General features: G+C 41.1%; 2 protein-coding genes and 1 pseudogene across 2 annotated transcripts; 2 read left to right on the top strand and 1 right to left on the bottom strand.

Moving 5' to 3' along the window:
- Positions 1-5,535: 5,535 nt before the first annotated feature.
- Positions 5,536-9,518, top strand: LOC126788672 (probable leucine-rich repeat receptor-like protein kinase At1g35710). Its single transcript, XM_050514680.1, has 2 exons — positions 5,536-8,936; positions 9,034-9,518. Exons 1-2 carry the CDS (start codon positions 5,615-5,617, stop codon positions 9,381-9,383), a joined length of 3,672 nt encoding a protein of 1,223 aa, XP_050370637.1. The 5' UTR covers positions 5,536-5,614; the 3' UTR covers positions 9,384-9,518.
- A 7,284-nt stretch (positions 9,519-16,802) lies between these two features.
- Positions 16,803-17,260, bottom strand: LOC126786954 (ent-kaurene synthase, chloroplastic-like). The gene is made up of 2 exons (XM_050512906.1): positions 17,010-17,260; positions 16,803-16,916 (listed from the first exon to the last, which is right to left on the bottom strand). The coding sequence occupies exons 1-2, from the start codon at positions 17,232-17,234 to the stop codon at positions 16,803-16,805; spliced, it is 339 nt and encodes a 112-aa protein (XP_050368863.1). The 5' UTR covers positions 17,235-17,260.
- Positions 17,261-17,619: 359 nt separating this feature from the next.
- On the top strand, positions 17,620-20,871 carry LOC126786953 (inosine-5'-monophosphate dehydrogenase 2-like; annotated as a pseudogene).
- The last annotated feature ends 1,759 nt before the right edge of the window (positions 20,872-22,630 follow it).

Below are 22,630 nucleotides of genomic sequence, written 5' to 3'. Positions count from 1 at the left end.
TGGTCCGCTACCATATGATCCAAGCGTCATGAAATGACAGCACTAGCAGCTCACTCATGTCTGTGATCAACCTCAACACACGACTATCGTCTCTAATGATAGCAACAAGATCAACTTGTCTTTCCAGTGGAGCAGCCTCCTAATAAAGGTTCTATACATTGCGGACTCGGCCTGCAGCCCTAACTCGGCCTCGACCTCTCGTCCGTCCTCGGCCCTGTCCACGGCCATTTTCCAAATTCATCACCATTCAACAATTAACACTCAGTCATACATGTTAAGTCTCGAATTCGACAAAATAGATCCAACCAATATCAATCATGAAATTTCAGAAGAAGGTGAATCATCGGAGTATTGTCACAATACTCTCTACAGGACCAAACCATAAGGTATGGCTCCTAACACTCTCGCGTACCCGACAACATATCTATACCGAGGAGCATGTGATGGGTGCCCGCCTGCAGTCGGATCATCGCTCCCGGATGATATTGATAATCGTCAAATACACACTTAGGCTCTGATACCAACTGTAACGACCCCAAAATTTCGAGCTTAAAAACTCAAAATTCTAAAGTCGTTAAACACCAAATAATCTCAAATAAATCGAAATCATTAAAGCGTAACAGTGGATCAATTCTGAGTTCTCAATACAACTCAGTCAACCAATTATTACAACCCAAATTTATAATCCATGCATAAAATGGAAATGTAATAATCCTCACAAATCACTCACAAATCTCACAAATGAAATTACACAACTTCTCACACACAAACCCACGCTAAAACCTCACCACGAGTAGGATAAGAACGACTTCAAGCCTCTGTAGTCGTCACTCAACTCCCACTAATCAGCACCTGCAGAATTATCCCCTACACCATCGAATTGGTGCACCGGGATTGTAAACACAAACCCGGTAAGCTTATAGCTCGTATGAGTAAAATCAAAATATAATTCGCATATCAAAATATACGAAAGATCACAAAACAACAAATATAAATGCCCCCATGAGCCAATGGTCAGCCCATCTGGTTGACCCAAAGAAATATGAAATAAAAAGCTCATGAGGAAATTAAGTAACCCTTCTGGTTACCCAATGCATTTATAATACGGGTACCAAGAACGCTGGTACACATCTGTTACCCCTCTCGTAATACACCGTTGATATTGGATAGCCACCCGCTACCCAACATCCAAAATACACCGAGTACCCATGAGCAGATAACCACCCGTTACCTCTCATGCAGTACTAAGGCAGACAGACTAGAGCTCTAACTGTATCGTAACTTTCGCCCGGCCAAAGGCTAGGTTCCGACTTGCCACACACGTACAATAATCTCACATCATATTGTACCAAAAATTCACGTCCGAAGACAAATCACATTTTAACATCCTCAATGTTAAAAACACGTACAATAATCACACATCATATTGTACCACACATCACGTCCGAAGACAAATCACATTTTATTACATTCTCCGTGATAAAATCATGTACAATAATCACTCATCATATTGTACGCTTTAAAACTTTCATGATATCACCACAATAAAAATCATAACAGTATACTATATAGCAAACTATATATATTCGTATTTATTACCATTTATACAATATATACATAGTCCACTATATCCTATACATGTCATATTTCATAAACACCTGAAGAATTACGTACAATATTCTCACATACTCATGCTCAATTTTCCGTCACCGAAATGACTATTTTTAATGAATTAATAACAGTACGTAATTTAATGAACTATATATATAATATGTACTTATTACCATTATACTGTATATATGTAGTCCACTAAATTATATACATGTTATAATTCATTTGATAAACACACTTGCAAAAATGTTGAATCACCACGAGGGTAGATTCGTAATTCAGTGAGATTTTACTCACCTTATTGACTTGAGCGTAATTTCCACAATTCCCGATGCTAATTTCCTTCCCTCGCTTATAGATCACCTTGAAAAGATAAGAAAGGAATTTAGGATCGTTTCGTTAAACCTTTAAATGCCAAAACAGTAATAAACGGTTACTGTTCAGCAATTTTGGTTTATACGAAGTTACTGTTCACTGTTCACTATTCACGATTACTGTACAATACTCAATTAATACGTATTTCTGTACGTATAAGTACTATATACGTATTTCTGTACGTATAAATACTATATACGTATTTCTGTACGTATAAATACTATATACGTATTTCTGTACGTATAAATACTATATACGTATTTCTGTACGTATAAATATTATATACGTATTTCTGTTTAAAGGTAAATACAATCTCAGTAAATAAAATTTACTAATTACCTTTTAACAAATTACTTTTTACATTTACTGAAAGTAATTATAAATTACATTCACCGTAGGTAAAATTTAATTACATTTACCATACGTAAATAAAATTTACATTTACATTTACCGTACACAGTAAATTACCAAAATACCCTTCCGTCGGAATTGCTCACACCGCCTCACACGGCGGCGCGTGTGGCACACGCGCCACCTCCAGCCGGCCGCGCGTGGGGCCCACGCGCCGACGCCAACCAAGGCGCGTGTGATGCCACCGCCGTGCCTAACCTCTCCCCCTCCTTCTCCCCTATCTTCCTACGGTCCTAGGCAGCCCCTACGCCACCCCAAACCTCCACACGCGCCGCCTCTAGGCGGCGGTAACTCCTCCTCTCCAAACTCTTCCAAATCGCCACCAAACAACCACAAATCGTACAACAAGCATCACAACAACCTATTCATGCTAAACCTCACCTCAATCGTGCTTTAAAACCACCGGAGATGGCTTGGATAAGGCGGAGGAAAAGTCAACGTCTTGGTGGAGCTCCGGTGCGGCGAGAGAGAGGGAGTCGACCTCGGGGTCGCTTGTGCGGGGAGGTGCGACGCCTCCTAGACCGGCGGTGTGGGCCACGTCTCCCTAAGGGGGGAGATCGGTGGTGAGGCCGATGGTGAGGAAGAGAGAGCTCGGAGAAAACGAAGGGAAAGAGAGGAAGAGAAGGAACCGAGAGAGAAGGAAGAGAGAAGAGAGAAGAAAGAAGAAAGAAGAAAGAAGAAAGAAGAAAGAAGAAAGAAGAAAGAAGAAAGAAGAGAGAAGAAAGAAAGGAGAAAGGAGAGTGCGGCGGAAGAGAGAGGGGAGGGAGAAAAGAAAGGGTTTCCAATTATGGGAACCCTAGCTAAAAATTTCCCTTTTATACCCCCCCCAAAATCGGAAACTAACTTCCGTAGTTAATAACTTTTACATGCAACGTCCGATTCGAACGCGTCACATCTCCACAAACTCGTATCGACGAGCTCTACAACTTTCGTGAAGAAAGTTTCCGCAACCGAGCGACGAAATAAAAATCGTTAATTTCGTTCGGAAACGTAACGTTTTTCTTAATAAACGTTCCGAAACGTTTCCGTTTTCCGTTTCAATGCATCGCAAACAATAAGTTTCAATTTATTTGAAATTCCAACACTTAAATGGGATTCAATTCAATTCACATATTGTTTTAAAAATCTAGGGTTATTACAACTATAAAACCAGCACCCAAGTACCACTAAATTACGAACTGACGGAAATGTTCTTTTGTCATCAGTTTGTCACAAACAAACATAGGAACTGTAAGGTAAAAAGCAAAACAAATAAAATTAAGCGATAAATGTAGAAAAGAAACTTGGGTAGTAGGTAGTGGGAAGTTATGATCAAAATAATTTTCGTGAAAATATTCACGGGTACAAGGCTAGTATATATATATATATATCCACTGCTATAACTAGAAGCCCTTTTTGGTGTCTATGGCTTCACTAAAAATTAGATTTTTACTATACACATGTTAGAGAGAATGATAAACTAAAATAATAAAATACGGGGTTAAAAATGTAAAATAGTAAAAAATATATAAATTACAAATGATAAAAAAGGGAGAAGTTGAATTCGTGCATATGCACGGGTAAAGGGCTAGTTGGTTATAATGTTCCCTAAAATTTTGAACTAAATTACTAATAAATAAAATGTATTGTCATTAAAGAAGAATATATGGGAGAATAAAATGGTTGAAGACCGAAGAGCAACAATGTTTACCGTTTACATACTCACAACAACCAAATAAAGTCGAAGAAGATTGATTGAGATGAGTGAGAAATTTTTCAAGAGTGATTTCACATGCGAAGTATTAAAGGTTAGATAGGACAATAGATGGGGTATTATTTGGTGAAATCAACCTTTTTTCAACTGAGGACCAAACCAGAAAAAACGCAAAACTAAGAGACCCAATGCGGTCTTTTCCATTTCAACCTAATAACTGTATTTCTCATTAAGTTAAAGAAAAAACCTAGGTGTCAAATTATCATTGACAAGGATGACTAACACATTATGCTACATGGTCCTCATGTACTACTGAAAAATATCTCCCTATTTTACAATCATCCGTTCATCACACCTTATTTCATTTTTAGTTGTGACTTTAGTAATATATGTTTTGTTAAAAGTTTTATCCAATAGAAAATGAGGAATTCGTGCATCTGGAATATAAAATAGGAAGATCCCCATAAAAAGAACAAGTAGCCAGTTTTAATATCTTGGCGGCTAAGTTGATATTTGTAAAAAAAAAAAACAAATATTCGTGCAGTTGAAAGGATCTTAATAACTCTCATCTCCAATCTTGCAATTAGACTCATATGATAAATTCGTTATGTCGAAGATCAAAGAGCTTGATGTTGAAAACGTATGTATTACAGTCTTAGTTGATTGAACAAACCTTAAGTTACTAATATATACTCTCATAAAGTTATGTCTACCCATTATTGCTTAATACTGTCATACTCATCAGAGTACGTACAGACTTAAAGTGCACTAATTATCTGCAATGTCGGGAGTAGGCTTAATTGCAGTAATCTTATGCACTAGTATAATTGATATCTATCTAACTACACGAAAACAAAAGCAAAGTGGTTAGTTTGGACGTTGGATATACGCATCTTTGATGATCAGTACTAGAAAAAGAAGAAGTTGAATACAGATTACCCTTCAACGAGACAAATGGAGACTTAAAACGAAGACTGATTGTCGACGTATGGAACAAGAAGGATCGACTGGTTTTTCAGTCACGTCCATGCCATGAACCCCTCCACCATTCGTTTTGGAGTACAAACCCAACAGACACGTTCATTTTTAAGGCCACTCAAAATCGTCATAAGAAGAAACAAAGTGATGACAGCAGGTCCCAATTCGTTTTCATCGATCGATCTGTTCATCGTTCAATACTTGCCAGGACTTAAATCGAATCTCTTCGGCATTCTTAACCCAAAAGAGACGCTCGTTAAGGCCGGTCAAACACCAAAAGACTCACTTCTATCGTTTTCGTTGCCAATTCAAAGTTTCGAACACGAAAATATGCCGAGTTTCCAACTTTAACTTCACTGATAACGGACGAAGACTAAAGACTTCAGTAAACGATGATCGGTATTAAGTTTCACCTCTGAAACTATTACAAGTATGATCTATGACGTTCACTAGATATATAATGCTGCCAATATTGCAGAGTACTATATAAAAAATTCCCTGGCGCATCAAAGTTATTCATACAGCAAGCACATACACTTTAAACCCATGAGAATCATGACAGCAGCATGCTGTTATGGTAGAGCTTACTTCGTAGCTTGCGTTATTCTCTATGTTCTACTAGTACTATCACCACATAATGCTCTTGCTCTCTTTAGTTCTACTTCTAGTGAAGCAGAGGCACTTCTAAAATGGAAAACCAGCTTTCCAATCCAAACCCACAATAACTTGACCTCTTGGACTTACATTCCGAGTAATTCCACCACTCGAAAACCAGAAGGATGCCCATTCCATCATTGGACTGGCGTTTCATGCAACGATGCAGGAAGAGTCAACAGGATAAACCTCACAAATTCTGGTATTCAAGGTACGCTGCATGAGTTTCCATTCCTCTCCTTACCCCACCTGGAATATATTGACCTTAGCTACAATACAATTTTTGATGCCATCCCCCCACAAATTGGTTCCCTCCAAAAACTCATCTATCTTGATCTGTCTAGCAATCTATTGTCTGGGAGAATCCCACCGGACATTGGTCTTCTAACAAATCTTAAGATCATGCACCTAAACTCTAATCAGTTAAATGGCTCAATCCCCCAAGAAATAGGTCACCTCAAGTTTCTTTACGAGCTTGCTCTTTACAACAACAGTCTAGAAGGTTCAATTCCTGATTCTCTGGGAAATCTAAGCAGTCTGACATATTTGTCTCTTTCTGCAAATCAACTCTCTGGTTCCATCCCGCCAGCAATTGGTCTTTTACCAAAGCTGGAGGAATTAGACCTAAATGAAAATCAGTTGAATGGATCAATTCCTAAAGAATTCAGTCGGCTTAAGTTTCTTGAGGTTCTTTCTCTGTACAACAACACTCTAGAAGGTCCAATTCCTCCTTCTCTAGGTGAGTTGAGCAACCTCAATTATTTGCTTCTGAATGCAAATAAACTTTCAGGCCATATTCCTGCATCTTTAGGTACTTTGAGTAACTTGATTTCTTTGGCTCTCAATGAGAATCAACTCTCTGGTTCTATTCCTGCATCTCTGGGTAGTTTGAGCAACCTGAATTATTTGGTTCTTAATGAGAATCAACTTACTGGTTTCATACCTCCAGAAATGGGAAACCTTTCTAGTTTGGTTGAACTCCATTTGGATACCAACAACTTATCAGGTTCCATCCCTCCAACTCTTGGAAATTTAAAAGAGCTAGCTCTGTTGTACTTGAACAACAATAAATTTTCTGGCTCTATCCCTTCAGAGATAGGAAATATGAAGAAACTAGTCTGGTTGTTCCTTCAAACAAACAATCTCTCTGGTTCAATCCCCACATCTTTAGGTGATCTATCAGACCTTAAGGCTCTCTATCTCTATGAAAATCAGCTTTCTGGCACCATTCCAAAAGAGATGGGGAACTTGAAATCTATGGTGTCTCTATCATTGAGCATGAACAAACTCTATGGTTCAATTCCTCCATCTTTAGGTAATCTGACAAAGCTCACCATTCTTTATCTCTTTGGCAATAAACTTTCTGGCACCATTCCTAGAGAGCTAGGGAAACTTATGTACCTTGTCGATCTACAGTTAAACACAAATAAACTCAGTGGTCCCATTCCCACTACAGTTGGTCAATTGAGCAAGTTGGAATCCTTAATCCTCCGGGATAACCAACTTTCTGGCTCCATTCCTCAGGAGGTGGGGAATTTACTGAAGTTGGTTGTGCTGCAGTTGGATACTAACAGATTTTCTGGTTATCTACCCCAAAACATTTGTCGTGGTGGGTTGCTAGAAAATTTTTCAGCACAAACCAACAATTTGACGGGTCCACTCCCCAGAAGCTTGAAGAGATGCAAGAGCTTAGTCAGAGTCCGCCTTGAAGATAACCATTTCACTGGAAATATATCTGAGCAACTAGGTGCATATCCGAATCTTCTATACATAGACCTGAGCCACAATAAGTTACATGGTGAAATCTCACCCATCTGGGGACAATGTTCAAAACTACAAACCTTACGAATTGCGGGAAACAACCTCACTGGTAGTATACCACCAGAGATTGGCAAAGCGACCCAAATTGAACTACTTGATTTTTCTTCAAATACTTTAGCTGGGGTGATTCCTAGTGAGGCTGGGAGATTGACTTCTTTGCTCAAGCTGATGTTGAACGACAATCAACTCTCTGGTGGTATACCTTCAGAATTCGGATCATTTGCTGATATTCAACTTCTTGATTTGTCCACCAACAAATTCAATATGTCAATTCCGAGCATTTTGGGTGACTTGAGCCAGTTGATCTTCTTGAATCTCAGCAACAACAAGTTCTGTCAAGAAATTCCATTCCAGTTGGGGAACTTAGTTCACCTCTCCGAACTAGATTTAAGCCACAACTCACTTGAGGGTCGGATACCACAATTGAGCAAACTCCTAAGCTTGGAGAAGCTAAATCTTTCTCACAATAACCTTTCCGGTCTCATCCCCAATTTTGATCAGATGAATGCCTTGGATCTGGTCGACATGTCCTACAATCAATTGCAGGGTCCCGTCCCCAACAACAAAGCATTTCAACATGCTGTCTTGGAAGGTAATATAGGACTGTGTGGCAACGTCAGAGGACTTCACCCCTGTTATGTTCTTACCGTGGGAAATAGGAATACTTCAACAAAGGATCGAAAGCTGATTCTTTTGATCATTTCTCTTACAGTAGGAGTATTTCTCCTTGCTTCCCTTGGAATTGCTTTGATTAGAAACGGAAGGAGAAAAGAACAGGTTACAGAAGATGGTGATATGCATAAAGAAGTCTTCTCAATATTCGACTTTGATGGTAAAAGAATGTACGAAGAAATCATCAAGGCAACCAATAATTTTGATGTCAGCCATTGCATCGGAAAAGGAGGATCCGGAAGTGTCTATAAGGCAAAGCTGCTATCGGGAAGCATATTTGCAGTGAAGAAACTCCACCCAATACTTATTGGTGAGGAGACATCTCGGAAGGAATTCCTTTCTGAGATAAGGGCACTAATGGAGATACGACATCGGAACATTGTGAAACTTCGTGGTTTCTGTTCGCATTCCCATCACTCATTTTTGGTCTATGACTACCTAGAAAAGGGTAGCTTGGCTGCGATCTTGAGCAAAGAATATGAAGCTGAGAAATTGGACTGGAGCACAAGGGTGAGGATTGTGAAAGGTGTAGCTCATGCCCTGTCTTACATGCATCATGCTTACTCTCCACCTATTGTGCATCGAGACGTATCAAGCAACAACATACTGCTGGATATCGAATATGAGCCTGTTGTTTCAGACTTCGGCACCGCCAAGCTTTTGAATCCAGACTCATCACATTGGACTGCCCCAGCTGGCACATATGGATATATAGCACCAGGTAATTAACTAACTGAAACAAAGTTAAATCCTAGATTGTATAGTTCGTCCTAGATATTAATGACTTTCCTGTCTACTGTTCTTCATTGTTTTGGCAGAGTTAGCTTACACAATGAAGGTAACAGAGAAATGTGATGTTTATAGCTTTGGGGTATTGGCACTGGAAGTGATCATGGGAAAGAAGCTGGCTGATTTCGTCTCCTCCTTTTCAACTCACACATGCGACAACGAAGAGATACTGCTGAATGATGTACTGGACCAACGCCTGCCTCCTCCTCTACCAACTGTTCAGAATGAACTGATAACAATTGCAAGGCTGGCAATTGCATGCAAACATTCCCATCCACAATCTAGGCCAACAATGCTTATGGTTGAGCAGGTGTTGTCATCCCAAGGTGCAAATTTCTCTAGACTCCCAGAGATTACAATTGAACGACTCATTGGTTAAGATCTCAAGTGTCATCTACGAGCGTGGGCACAACAATAAGTTTTCTTTACTTTCTTTGGCATATTCATATATCGTTTCATGTCAACTTTTTCATGTATTCAGAGGACAAAAGAATAAAATTCTCGAGTTATCGTATGGGCCTTCACGTACTCGGTAAATCTTTTTCTTTTGAAAAGCCAGTACTGCTATTCAAAACAACTCAATTTATCGCTTAATGCAATTAACAAAACATAAATGAAAAGGCATCAGCCACAATCATCATACAATTTGGGTGTATATAATCTTCGTATTGAGGCAGTTTTTGTAGTGATGTGGGTAAGTTGTTTACGAAAGAAAGGTTGAAGATATAAAACAAAAAGCGAAGCAAGGGAGTCACTGGTGAACATGCATGAATAATCTTAGTGCAACTCTGCTGCTTCATTTTGCGTTGAATCGAACACTTCCTGAGTTCCTATAATTAGTCTGGGGTAGCCGTATGAAGAGGCATGTGACGGCGATGTGGAGGATGGTTGGATGGTGGGATGGCGGGTAGACCGGCGGTGGTGCGATGGGGCTGACGGCGAGGTCTTGGCTTGAGAGATGGTGTCGCGATGACTCGGTCTCTCGGCTTGGGTTTTGTTTACTTGGGCCCGGGCATGTACGAGGGTTTGGGCTTTTGACCCAAATATGTGTTATTTGCTCTTCTTTTTTCTTGTAAAATGATATTCTATAAGGATATTACTAGGTCGTAATTTGACTAAAATGATCAAAGACTATATTTTTGGTCTTCAAACACGAATTTAAAACTCGTAATATATATTGGATATGTGTGTGTAACTGTGTATGTATGAAAATTGTGAGACTACTATAAGCTAATTCTACGTATGTCATTTCCCATTGAGCTAATTAATTGCTTGCTACTAGGATTTGTTTAGGATGGCTTAATTCAACCGATGGGAACTCGTATCTAGGGGCGTCAGACCAAATGACATTGACTTGGAAATTGGTCGAATATCCGCATAGACCTGTTCGTGATTAGGAAATTGGAGGAAATCGAGAAGCAATTGCTACTTTAACCTACTTATATAGTTCCGTCCATTGAGCACATACAATATACATCTCATGATAATGATTCGTATCCAAAATGGTTCGTATCACAAGGCCTCAAGCACTGTTTACATGATTCCCCTGATTCTATTATGGCTGTTGATCTCGTCCGAGATAGTCTTAGCTTCTAGAGTTCCTGAAATCCCAATCCACAGTAAGTCTCTCCATCTCTCCTCTCTGTAGCTCTCTGTATATAGAAGTTATGAACTAACGAGTGCTGGTTGGTTCATTGATCAAGTTCAATCATATACATAAAAATATGATATAACTCATCGTATTAATTTACACTGCCAGGAATAGCATGACTATAATTTTTCTGAGTCAACTGCTAAAATTACAAGTTAATGAGTTACTTACTGCCATTGTTACAGTGAAGAGCATGTCGCATGGGATTCACTTGGAGATTGATGAGGTTAAAGATCACTTGACTAACCGCTTACTATTACAAACACCGCCAGCACCAGTGGGCCGGAAAGCTGTAAATAGACCACCTACACCTTCCGGTGGACAAGGTTGAGATGTAGTTGGGCTATTTCAATAAGTGCTTGTAACACAGTTCTGCATTGTAAGATGTTAGCCAGTTGTTTCTAGGGTAGGCGCTCATTCTTGAGATTGAGCTTGCCTAGTCAGTGTTAATGTACGTGTATACTTAATTGTATTCCTTCAAATGCTCCCCTTATACTGCATCGCGTTTGGTTCTTCGTTCCTTGTCAAGCAGGTCTGCTGGTTTGTTGACTTTGTTCTGAGGGCTATCTCAAGCTTTTTATTATGATGCTAGAACAAAAAAATGAAAAAAGCTAGCCATGCATGACCAAAAAGAAAGCACAAGATAAAACTTCTACCTGTGTTTGATCATTGATATAAGGTTCACTGAACTGTGTATACCAGAAATTTAAAACTAACCAAGAAATAAAAGAATGCTGCTGTTTGTTTGCCTTCAGACTTCTAACCTAGTCCAATAACTGGCACAGTAACACTAATGTTTAGCTTTGATGGACCAGCCATTCATTTCCCTTCTTGCAATTCACCGAGAATGATAGGTTCTTGGGTGACTCCATTTACGGTTTTCATCAAGTCATGACCAGTAAATCCGTCATGCTTTGCATAAAATAGGTGAACAACTTTGCACATGTTCCAAAAGAGGTCCTTGCATGCTCTTGGAACTACACTATCTTTCTGCAAAACTAGTCTTTGGAGTTCTCTCCTCTTAATGGTTAAGTCAAATATAACGAGGTTTTAGAGAATGAATTTTCTGATATCTTATTCATCTCACAGTGGAGGCTATATATAGAGATACAATACGTACAAACCCTAACCCTACATGTACTACACATGTACTACACATCTAGACTAGGAAAGTAATAACAATTTAATTTACATTCCTAAACTATATACATGACTCACGCTAACACTCCCCCTCAAGTTGGCGCATACACATCCACCATGCCCAACTTGCCAAGTGAGTCATAGAAGACCTTCTTACAAACTCCTTTTGTGAGTATATCTGCAAGTTGCTCTTCTGTAGGGACAAAAGGAAAGCTAATAATTTTAGCATCTAGTTTCTCCTTTATAAAGTGACGATCAACCTCCACATGCTTAGTACGATCATGTTGCACATGATTCTGTGAGATATCAATGGCTGCCTTGTTGTCACAGTATAACTGCATGGTGCACTTGGGTTTAACCCTCAAATCTCGTAATACATTCTTCAGCCATAACAACTCGCACACTCCATGAGCCATACCTCTATATTCTGCTTCAGCACTAGACCGAGCCACCACCTTTTGCTTCTTACTCTTCCAAGTAACAAGATTACCTCCCACAAAGGTAAAATATCCTGATGTAGACCTTCTATCTGTAATATTTCCAGCCCAGTCTGCATCTGTAAAACCACAAACGTCAAGGACATTGTTGTGTTTAGAAAACATTACTCCTCTCCCAGGAGCGGACTTCAAGTATCTCAGAATCCTCACAACAGCATCCATGTGATCCACACTGGGATTATGCATGAACTGGCTCACCACACTTACTGCATATGCAACATCAGGTCTGGTGTGTGTCAAATAAATCAGACGTCCAACTAACCTCTGATAACGAGGCTTGTCGGTAGGTACCTGGTCAGGATACTCTGCTAATCGGTGATTTTGCTCAATAGGAGTGTCAATTGGAGTACAATCCAACATACCTGTCTCTGCTAATAGGTCAAGTATATACTTCCTCTGACACAGATAGATGCCTTCACTCCCCCTGGCTACCTCAATGCCCAAGAAGTACTTGAGTGCACCTAGGTCCTTCATCTCAAACTCTGTGGCTAACTGGTTTTGCAAGCTATCCATCTCAACAGTATCATTACCAGTAACAACCATATCATCAACATATATGATCAGAGCTGTTACCTTCCCTTGTTGGTGTCGGAGAAATAACGTGTGGTCTGAGTTACTCTGCTTATAACCAATCTTTCTCATGAACTGAGAAAATCTTCCAAACCAAGCACGAGGTGATTGTTTGAGACCATACAAAGATTTTCTCAATCTGCACACAAAGGTACCTGAAGGAGTAGTTTTATATCCAGGGGGAAGATCCATATACACTTCCTCCATAAGTTCTCCATGAAGAAAAGCATTCTTGACATCAAACTGTTTAAGAGGCCAGTTTAAGTTAGCAGCAAGAGAGAGCAATACCCGGATAGTATTCATCTTTGCAACTGGTGCAAATGTCTCATCATAATCAATGCCATATGTCTGAGTGAATCCCTTAGCCACCAAGCGTGCTTTATACCGACTCACTGACCCATCTGGGTTATGCTTCACTGTAAACACCCAACGACATCCTACTGCCTTCTTTCCATGTGGTGGGGATACAAGCTCCCAAGTATTGTTCTTCTGTAATGCTTCCATCTCCTCATCCATTGCTTTCATCCACTTAGGATCTCCCAACGCATCCTGCACTTTGTTAGGTACTGACACAGCAGATATTTGATTCACAAATGATTCATATGACTTAGACAACCTTTGGGTAGACACAAAATTTGCCACAGGATACTTAGCTTTGGCTTGGAGGGTAGGTTCATACTTTTTTGCTGGTTTACCCCTAGTAGACCTGTTTGGTAACACATATTGCCTACTATTAACATCACTAGTATTACCCCCAATGGAATTACTAACCTCAGATGGAAGATCTTCTATACCAGGGAGACATGAGTCAGGGGTATTAGTAACAGCAGGTGAAGCAGGAGGGGCAGGAACACTTTCAGCTTCTGGTACCTGAATCTCTGAAGCAATCACACCAGAATCATCTGGTGGTGCCTGTCTGTCATCTTCCGGTCCCTGAACCTCTGGAGTGGCTGGTGCATGTGAAACTGGTGCATCAGTAACCTCAACTGAATGACCTGTCTCCCCCTCTCCATGATACAGCTCTTCAAAATATGAATGCTCCCCCTGAAGAGCAGTATCAGAAGAGGTATAATAGCTCATGTCCTCAAAGAAAGTAACATCCATAGTGACATAATACTTCCCAGTAGGGGGGTGATAGCACTTGTATCCTTTCTGATGTCCCCCATAACCAACAAACACACATTTCAGCGCTCGGGCATCCAACTTACTTGACCTTTGACTCTTTGGGATATGGACAAATGCAACACAACCAAATACACGAGCAGGGAGATTATAAAAGGAAGACAAAGAGACATAAGAAGCTAAGACCTCAAATGGTACTTTTCCTTGGAGGACACTAGAGGGAAGACGATTAATGAGATGGGTAGATGCGATGATAGCATCACCCCATAGATCCTTAGGACAATGGGCACTAAAGAGAATACAACGAGCCATATCAAGTAAATGTCGATTTTTTCTTTCGGATACCCCATTCTGTTCAGGTGTATAAGGACAAGTTTTCTGGTGGATAATCTCATGTGTTTTAAAGAAAGCCTGAAAGACACGGTTGACATACTCCCCCCCATTATCAGAGCGAAGAACTTTAATTTTGGCATTGTACTGTGTTTGAACTTCGGAAATGAAGGCTTCAAAAGCCGGAAAAAACCTCATCCTTAGTTTTAAGAAGAACAACCCAAGTAAGACGTGTACAATCATCAATAAAGGACACATAATATCGCATACCAGACACTGTGGGTTCTTTTGAAGGTCCCCAAACATCAGAATGAATTAATTCAAAAGGAACGACACTTTTATTTGAAATACTAGGCAGATAGGTTGAGCGATGACTCTTACCAAAAACACATGTTTCACAATGTAAGACTGACTCATCCACACCAATAAACAAAGAAGGCATGGATTTTTTCATAACACTAAAAGATGGATGCCCTAAGCGTCGGTGCCATAACCAAACTTCACTTAGCCTGTCAGAAGTTGACATTAAAGCGGTTCGTGGCTGTGCTCCTGGTTTCTCCCCTGCGTATGTCTGGTCCAGACGAAACAGCCTGCCCCTCAAGTACCCCCGACCTAGTAACTCCCCAGTGAGAAGATCCTGAAAAATCACATACATGGGAAAAAAGGTCACAGAACATTTGGATTCAACATTCAACTGTGGGACAGATATCAAATGATGGGATAAAGCAGGTACATATAGCACATTTTGTAGGACAATAGTGGAAGTGACACGAACTGACCCCTTTCCTAACACAGGGAATGCCTCACCATTAGCATTAGTAACATATGGTACTGGTGGAGATGATAACTCAGCAAAATAAGATTTGTCATAAGTCATATGATCTGAAGCACCTGAATCAATAATCCATGTATCACCACCAACAAAGTTAGAAATATTTAAGGCCATACCTATCTTACCACGACCAGCTACTGATGCTGTGGGTGTGGCGCCTTCTGCTGTGTCATGATCGTGTCCGACCACACCATAGACATCTGGTTCCTGGATCAACTGGACAGCTGCCTTTGCCTTGGGACGAAAGGTTGGCCTCTTAGGCCTAAGATGCGGGTACAACTTCCAACAAGAGTCACGAGCATGGTCACCCTTGCAATAAGAGCAAGGACGAGACTGGTCTCCAAAGCCTGGTGGTGGGCCTTGCTTGTGGAGTGGAACTGAACTGGATTGCTGAAGGAGTGGAGCTGGTGCTTTTGCCTGAACAGTGAGACTAGAGACTTCAAGTTGTGCTTGAGTAAGGCTTTCCTGCTGAGACTCATCCTTACGAACATATGTAAAAGCTTTAGTCAAGCTAGGAGGCTCCGTCATCCTGAGTAGCTCTCCTTTGGCACTGTTATGTTTTGCATCAAGACCCCTCAAAAAATGATGAACTCGCTCAAGCTCCTTTTCCTTCAAGTACCAAACAAGATCCTCCTGGTTCTTGATCTTGCAGGGACGTTTCGCATCAATTTCAGCCCAAATATTCTTCAGCTTAGTGAAATATTGCGCCACTGGCTGCCCATCCTGCTGCATTGCTGAAGCAGTGCACATCAACTCATGAACCTGTATGAAATCAGACTCATTGTTATACAAGTCTTCCAATGTGTTCCAGATTGCCTGAGCTGTGTCACATTGTTCCACCAGATCACTTATGTCTTCATTCATGGCCTTGTATAAAATTGACATCACAAGACCATCATCATCTTCCCACTTAGTGTAGGCAACAACATCACTTTCACTAGGAGCCGTAATAACCCCAGTTACATGCCCCATCTTGTGCATCCCTCGGAGATGAGCCGTCATGATTTTCTTCCATTTCCGAAAATTGGTTCCATTGAGTTTGGGCCCCCCAAAGGAACCACTTTCAGAATTCTTGACAGATATTTCAAATGTCTGAACATCATTCACCTTAGAACTCTCTGTTCCAGAACCCATTGCAACACAAATACCAAAAACAGTAGTTATGTAGCAATATAATAAAATCACAAAACCTGCGTCAGGTGTCGGGACCAAGCACGGCAGTCGTCGGTCTTGAGCACGGCGGCGTCTTCTGGGCACGACGGTGATTTCTGGGCTGGGCACGGCTGGATTTCGCTTTGGGCACGGCTGGAAACAAACCAACTCTGTGAACAGTAACCCGGGAGCGAGAAACAACGATCGGAAAAACTTCGATCAGAGAATAGAATAGAATCGTTGGGAAAACTTCAACGAAAAAGTGCAGCGGAAAAACAAAGAGACAAAGTCCTTTTGGATCTTTGCTCTGATACCAAGTCAAATATAACGAGGTTTTAGAGAATGAATTTTCTGATATCTTATTCATCTCACAGTGGAGGCTATATATAGAGATACAATACGTACAAACCCTAACCCTACATGTACTACACATGTACTACACATCTAGACTAGGAAAGTAATAACAATTTAATTTACATTCCTAAACTATATACATGACTCACGCTAACAGGTTATAATGCTCTTCATCTCACTGAAGGTCTCTTCTTCAGTGGCGCTTCCATTGCCATGAAGCATCGCCAATGTTACAGCATTTAGCTTCCCTTCCGCAGATTCCCGCTAAAACAATGTCACAAGTTTGTCATCAGTTTCAAATGCCATTTTTTATATATATTTTTTTTTGTTCGAAGAGTAAGGAAAATGGTTGCCTACCTTAAAGGTTTGCATGTCGTTGAGAAGACGCCCAGTGGTACTCATAAGTTTATATAGCTGGTGGAACTCGAGACTCCGCACAGCCTCCTCTGAGAGCTTAGGCCCTACCAAATAGAGAGCTGGAAGAACAATCGGTCCCAGGGCAAATGATACATATGCATTTTCCATGTATTCATCCAGTGCTGGCGCCGAATTATACATCAACCACTGAGCTTCCTTCAGCATAGACTTAACCAAATCCAACCACTGAAAACCAAAGATAGCACAGATCATCCCAAGTCCAATGAATAAAAGACGTTGTATAAAAATCATACACTTTGCTTCCAATCTCCTCATATTATCACATTAGTGCCTCAAAATTATCACCTCTAAGTTCTCAAGTCTTGCATGTTATACTCCGTTATTAACACCGTTTAATTCGTACAATTTTCCAAGGCTATTCTCGTCTTACCCTCTTTCGTTGCACTTCCCTGCACCCCACATGTGTTGCCATGCACCCGCCCACACCAGATTTGGACATTTCCCTTCCATATTTAGTCTCCTATCCCCACGCTAAACCCTGAACCCCCTCTTTTCCAACTCCACTCTAATCTCTCTTGCGGCGGCGCCACCTCAACCAACCACCACCATGTCGAGCATCATCGAAGACGGCTTCTCCTCCGACCGCCTCTTCAACCAGGGCTACTCCTACACCTACGACGACGTCATCTTCCTCCCTCACTACATCGACTTCGCCACCGACGACGTCCGCCTTGCCACCAGCCTCAGCCGCCGCGTCCCCCTCTCCATCCCCTGCGTCTCCCCCATGGACACCGTCATCGAGTCCCACATGGCCGTCTCCATGACCGCCCTAGGCGGCATCCACTCCAACGCCGCCGCCTCCGACCAGGCCGCCATGGTCAGATCCGTCAAGGCCCGCCGCGTCCCCCTCCTCTCCAACCGCGTCTTCAAGTCCCCCACGACCGCATCGAAAACGACGACGTCTTCGACCACGGCGCCAATCCCTACGTCCTCGTCACCGCCTCCGGCGCCGCCAACTCCAATCTCCTCGGCTATGTGGCGAGCGGCGATTGGGCGAACCTCGCGGACAAGGAGGTCAAGATTCAAGACTACATGGTCAGCCGAACCGACCTGGTTCTTCCCTGGAGCTCCGATTTAGTCAAAATAGCTGATCTCATGGCGGAGAAAGGCGGCGAGGGAGGGGGAGGTTGTGGGGAAGGAGGACGTGGAAAGGATCAAGGGGTACCCGAAATTGGGGGTTGGGTTGGTTGGGCCCGACGGGTCGTGGCGGGTCGGGGCGGCGATTGGGACGAGGGAGTCGGATAAGGAGAGGCTGGAGGAGTTGGTGAAGGCTGGGATTGATGTAGTGGCGTTGGATAGCTCACAAGGGAACTCCAAGTATCAAATTGATATGATCAAGTACATTAAGGGAAAGTACTCTGATTTGGATGTGGTTGGTGGCAATGTGGTGACTGTGAGCCAGGCCCAGAATTTGATTCAGGCCGGCGTCGATGGGTTGAGGGTTGGGATGGGATCTGGCTCCATTTGTACTACTCAAGAGGCCTGCGCCGTTGGAAGGCTTGTCCATGTATTCGATTTTAGGTTATTGGTGGATGAACATTGGACAGATGATGTAGTGAAGTTGTTGGCATTTTCGTGTGGTAGCTTGCGCTGTGTTATACTGAAGGTTGTTACTGTGTTGGCAATGTGTTTCAGGCAACTGCGGTGTACAAGGTTGCGTCTGTTGCTTCACAGAGTGGTGTGCCTATCATTGCTGATGGTGGGATTTCAAATTCTGGACACATTGTTAAGGCTTTGACACTGGGGGCTTCGACTGTCATGATGGGGAGCTTCTTAGCAGGAAGCACTGAGGCTCCTGGGGCTTTTGAGTATCAGGTAATGTCAGGGACATGGCATATTTACCGCTAAAGTAGATTTACTGCCCACATTATCATATATAATCTTTTATTTTAATTGAGGAGTTGAGGATAATTGAAGGAGTGAAAAAGGAGTCAGCTGGTACAAAAACTGTAACTATAATAATTCGATTGTTTAAACTGCAATCTTGTATCTTTCGTACATACGCAAGGTGAAGCTGAACTTATAATTGGGGACATGGTAGGTCCTGAGATAGGTTTTATATTGTTATCATGTTGAGAGCAGCTTGTATTTAATTTTCATTACTTTCGCACAATGTCATTGATGGTAATCAAACTAGAATTCCAACATTACGCACAATTCCTACATTTAGGTTCTATCTACTATCAATTTGCATAAAGACTCTTGCTTTCTTTACTCTCATGCTCTTAATACAAGCATTAGTTTGTTTCTGTCATGTTTGGTATATGAACATAAAAACTGACCTTTTAGTCTTATTAAAATATTTTGAGCAGAGAAAACTTACCAATCTTTTTGTCACTCCAAGACCGTATTTGTTTTTATGGAATTTAAATGTCTTCTTAATTGGTACTCTTGTTTTTAAAGAAACATACACATCAATCTTCATTTTAGAATGAATAATCACATATGTCCTTGTGTATACTAGTATTATATGGATTTTAAGCATATTGGGATTTTAACATGCTCAAAGCTGTCTCTTATTTTTCAACTCAAAGCTGAAGATTGCACAGGGTGTGGTTGGTGCAGTTGTGGACAAAGGTTCTGTATTGAAGTTTGTACCATATACAATGCAAGCAATGAAACAAGGTTTCCAAGATCTTGGCGCTTCTTCTCTGCAGTCCGCTCATGACCTCTTAAGATCAGGGGTCTTAAGGCTAGAGGTATGTCTACCTCAATGCGTGTGTTGTTTGTTTGTTTCTATGAAGAAATCATTTCCATCATATTCTTGATCACAGGTTGTGTTATAGTTGACGATATTGGCGATTATCAACCGTTTTTTTATTGTCCTTTTATTTATCTGTATTCCAGTGGCTAGTGTCAGCCAGATTCACCAATTAGAAAAAACTGGCGTGCTTTGTTTGTTAAGTTGTGTTAAGTTGTTGATACGTAATCCCTTTTAGGCCCAATGATTCAAGAGGGTCAGTTTGTTAATCAAAGACACAAAATAATTCTGGTGCACTTTCACTTCAGAGGTATCTACCGACTACCGTCCATAAAGGGCCTCTGAGCTGAAAGTTGGGCGCATTTCCACAAGGGCCTTCAGAGGAATTAATTATCTCCCTGGTTGGGCTGCCAGTATTTTAAATTCCAATGGGCTACATTAGCATCATAGGTGTATATTAAAGAATTCTATCATGTCCATGAAACATGGATGATAAGTAACTCCGGGAGAATGTTAAGCAAATAATATGGTGTATGCCTGTTAGTCTTTGCACACCCAGGAGAGGCAAATGCACTCTAGCGTGTTTACATGCTATAGGACACTTATCTTGTCTGGAATCTGAGGTCTTATGATAGTAACATCAGGAACTAAGTTTGTTACACATAAATTGATTGTAATCGTATTGTACAGGTGAGAACAGGAGCTGCACAAGTGGAAGGTGGAGTTCATGGGTTGGTTTCTTACGAGAAGAAATCATTTTGATGGCTGTCTCTCTTGAGCCTTTATTATTGATGCTAACATGATTCGATTCTGCAACCTAAACCTTTGGCGTGAGGAACAAGGATCAAACCTGCCAAACTGGTAGAACTTTTGCAAGAGCCTCTGGCTTCCTATTGATCCGGAGGGGCTTTCACCGACTTGTGTTTGTTTGACTCTGCACCAAGTGGGATGTAGAATTAGTGTGATTTCCCTAACTGACATTCAGGCTCTAATTTATGCTTGGTGGAGTTGAACAACTGTTTTTTAGAAATTACAGTATTGAGTTATGAACGATACTAATGTACGATTAGCGTCGATAAACATCTGGTATAAGGGTTTCTTGGCTGAGGGTTTACTATTTGCTAGGGGTTTTTGATCTATGTACCTGTTTTCAGTGTTTACTTAGGTTTTTACCAGCTGCTGATGAAATGTTGTGGAGAAATAAATAAGTGACTAGCCGTATGCGTTTTCTTGATATATCTATGCATCTAGCTAGTTCGGTCTATCTACTACCTGCTTCCAGACAACTTCAGTATTGATTGACCAATTCACCTCGGCCAGTCTCTTTAAACGTGCCAAATTTCCTAACAAATTAAATTTAGATCAGAATGAGGACTTTCCACCAATTTTTTCATACTACACCTTGAGTTTGGAATGGACAAGAGCTTCGTACGTCAAGAAGAGATCACAGAGAAGTTTCATCAGAGAATTATTTTGGCTAAAGACCGTGACTTTCACTTTGGCATTCACAACTCGGTTTACGTTTCCCTGCATTATAAATAAGCTGCACATATGGGAAACCAGGAGAACTAACACCTACCGAAAAGAGATGGTTCATAAGGCCTGTGGTGTTTACATGGTGATTCCCTTGATCCTGTTGCTACTGTTCTTCTCATCCGACGTCGTTTCTCCTGGAGTGTCCTACATTCCGAAAACCAGTCATCTCTCTTGATCTCTCGAACTTTCTTTGTCTTACCATATATATGTTGACATTATATGATCAAGCTTGTTGAACTTTACCGTGTACGTTTCTATTTGTTACTGCTGCTGAAGAGAAAAGGAATCAGCATGTGAACATGGAGATTATTAGAGGAAGGAAAATAGGCGTAGAGGTACCTACAACACCTGGAGCAAGCGGTGGTAATTGTGAAACTAGCTTCGGTTCAAGAATATTGATAATCTGTTAACCTATCTAGTTCAAGTTTTAATTAATTATTAGTTTGTTAACGCTAATGCTCACTGTGGATTTACTTTTACTCAGGTAGCGGACGTTGATGATGATCCATCTGATTCTTGGAATTGGTACAAGGCACTGGCCAGTGATCCCAAAAGTTTTATTGCATATTCGATTTCTAAATTGGTGTTGAGATTTAGCTGGTCGGAAAGTTTGTAACTGGCCGTAAACAAAATTTGAGATTTTTTGTGTAGTTTTATACTTCAGCAAGGTTCATTTCATGAGTACACGTACGATCAATAAAGGTGACGAGAGTATGGTGTTGTCATTATATATATGGTTTTGGATGATGTTAAAATCAGATATTCGCGATCGAATGATATTGTACCATGCCTTATAAAGAGCCTCTATATATAGGGCTTCTCAGTTGCGGACGTTTGTACGTTGTTGATTCGGCGATTCCAGTTACACATAACGACTACATGGATGGTGGCATGGTGCCAGACGTGCTCCTCCCCTCCCGACGCTCCTGTTTGTGCCGGATGGAGCTACAGAGCCAGCCCACGCCGGCCGAAATCTCAAAATTTCAAGTTTATGAGCACCATGCGGATATTTTGAGATTTTGGCTGTTGTGGGCCGACATTGTAGCTCCGGCCGGCACAGAGATGAGTCCCGAGAGGGGGGAGCACGGCCGACATCATTCGCCGTCGTTGCGCATCACCGGAATCGCCAAATCCGCACGATGTGAACAAAAAAGAATATATATATATATATACACAGTTGTTATTTAGAGTGAAGCTTCACTATGAAATTACATAGTGAAATTTCAATTTTGGCACACTTTTCAGTCAATTGTTTTCACCATAAGTGATTCAATATTTAGGTATGTTATTCAAGATCATCTCT

This window comes from Argentina anserina, chromosome 3 (genome assembly GCF_933775445.1).
Source record: "Argentina anserina chromosome 3, drPotAnse1.1, whole genome shotgun sequence".
NCBI classification, from domain to species: Eukaryota; Viridiplantae; Streptophyta; class Magnoliopsida; order Rosales; family Rosaceae; genus Argentina; species Argentina anserina.
Note: the sequence above shows the minus strand (reverse complement) of the source record. Positions and strands in the feature narration are given on the sequence as shown.

Bases quoted from the DNA above. Each gene is read 5' to 3' on its own strand.
- LOC126788672 (XM_050514680.1), top strand. From the start codon at position 5,615: ATGAGAATCATGACAGCAGCATGCTGTTATGGTAGAGCTTACTTCGTA. The intron at 8,937-9,033 runs GTAATTAACTAA...TTGTTTTGGCAG, and splicing joins ATATGGATATATAGCACCAG to AGTTAGCTTACACAATGAAG.
- LOC126786954 (XM_050512906.1), bottom strand. From the start codon at position 17,234: ATGCTGAAGGAAGCTCAGTGGTTGATGTATAATTCGGCGCCAGCACTG. The intron at 16,917-17,009 runs GTAGGCAACCAT...ACATTGTTTTAG, and splicing joins ACGACATGCAAACCTTTAAG to CGGGAATCTGCGGAAGGGAA.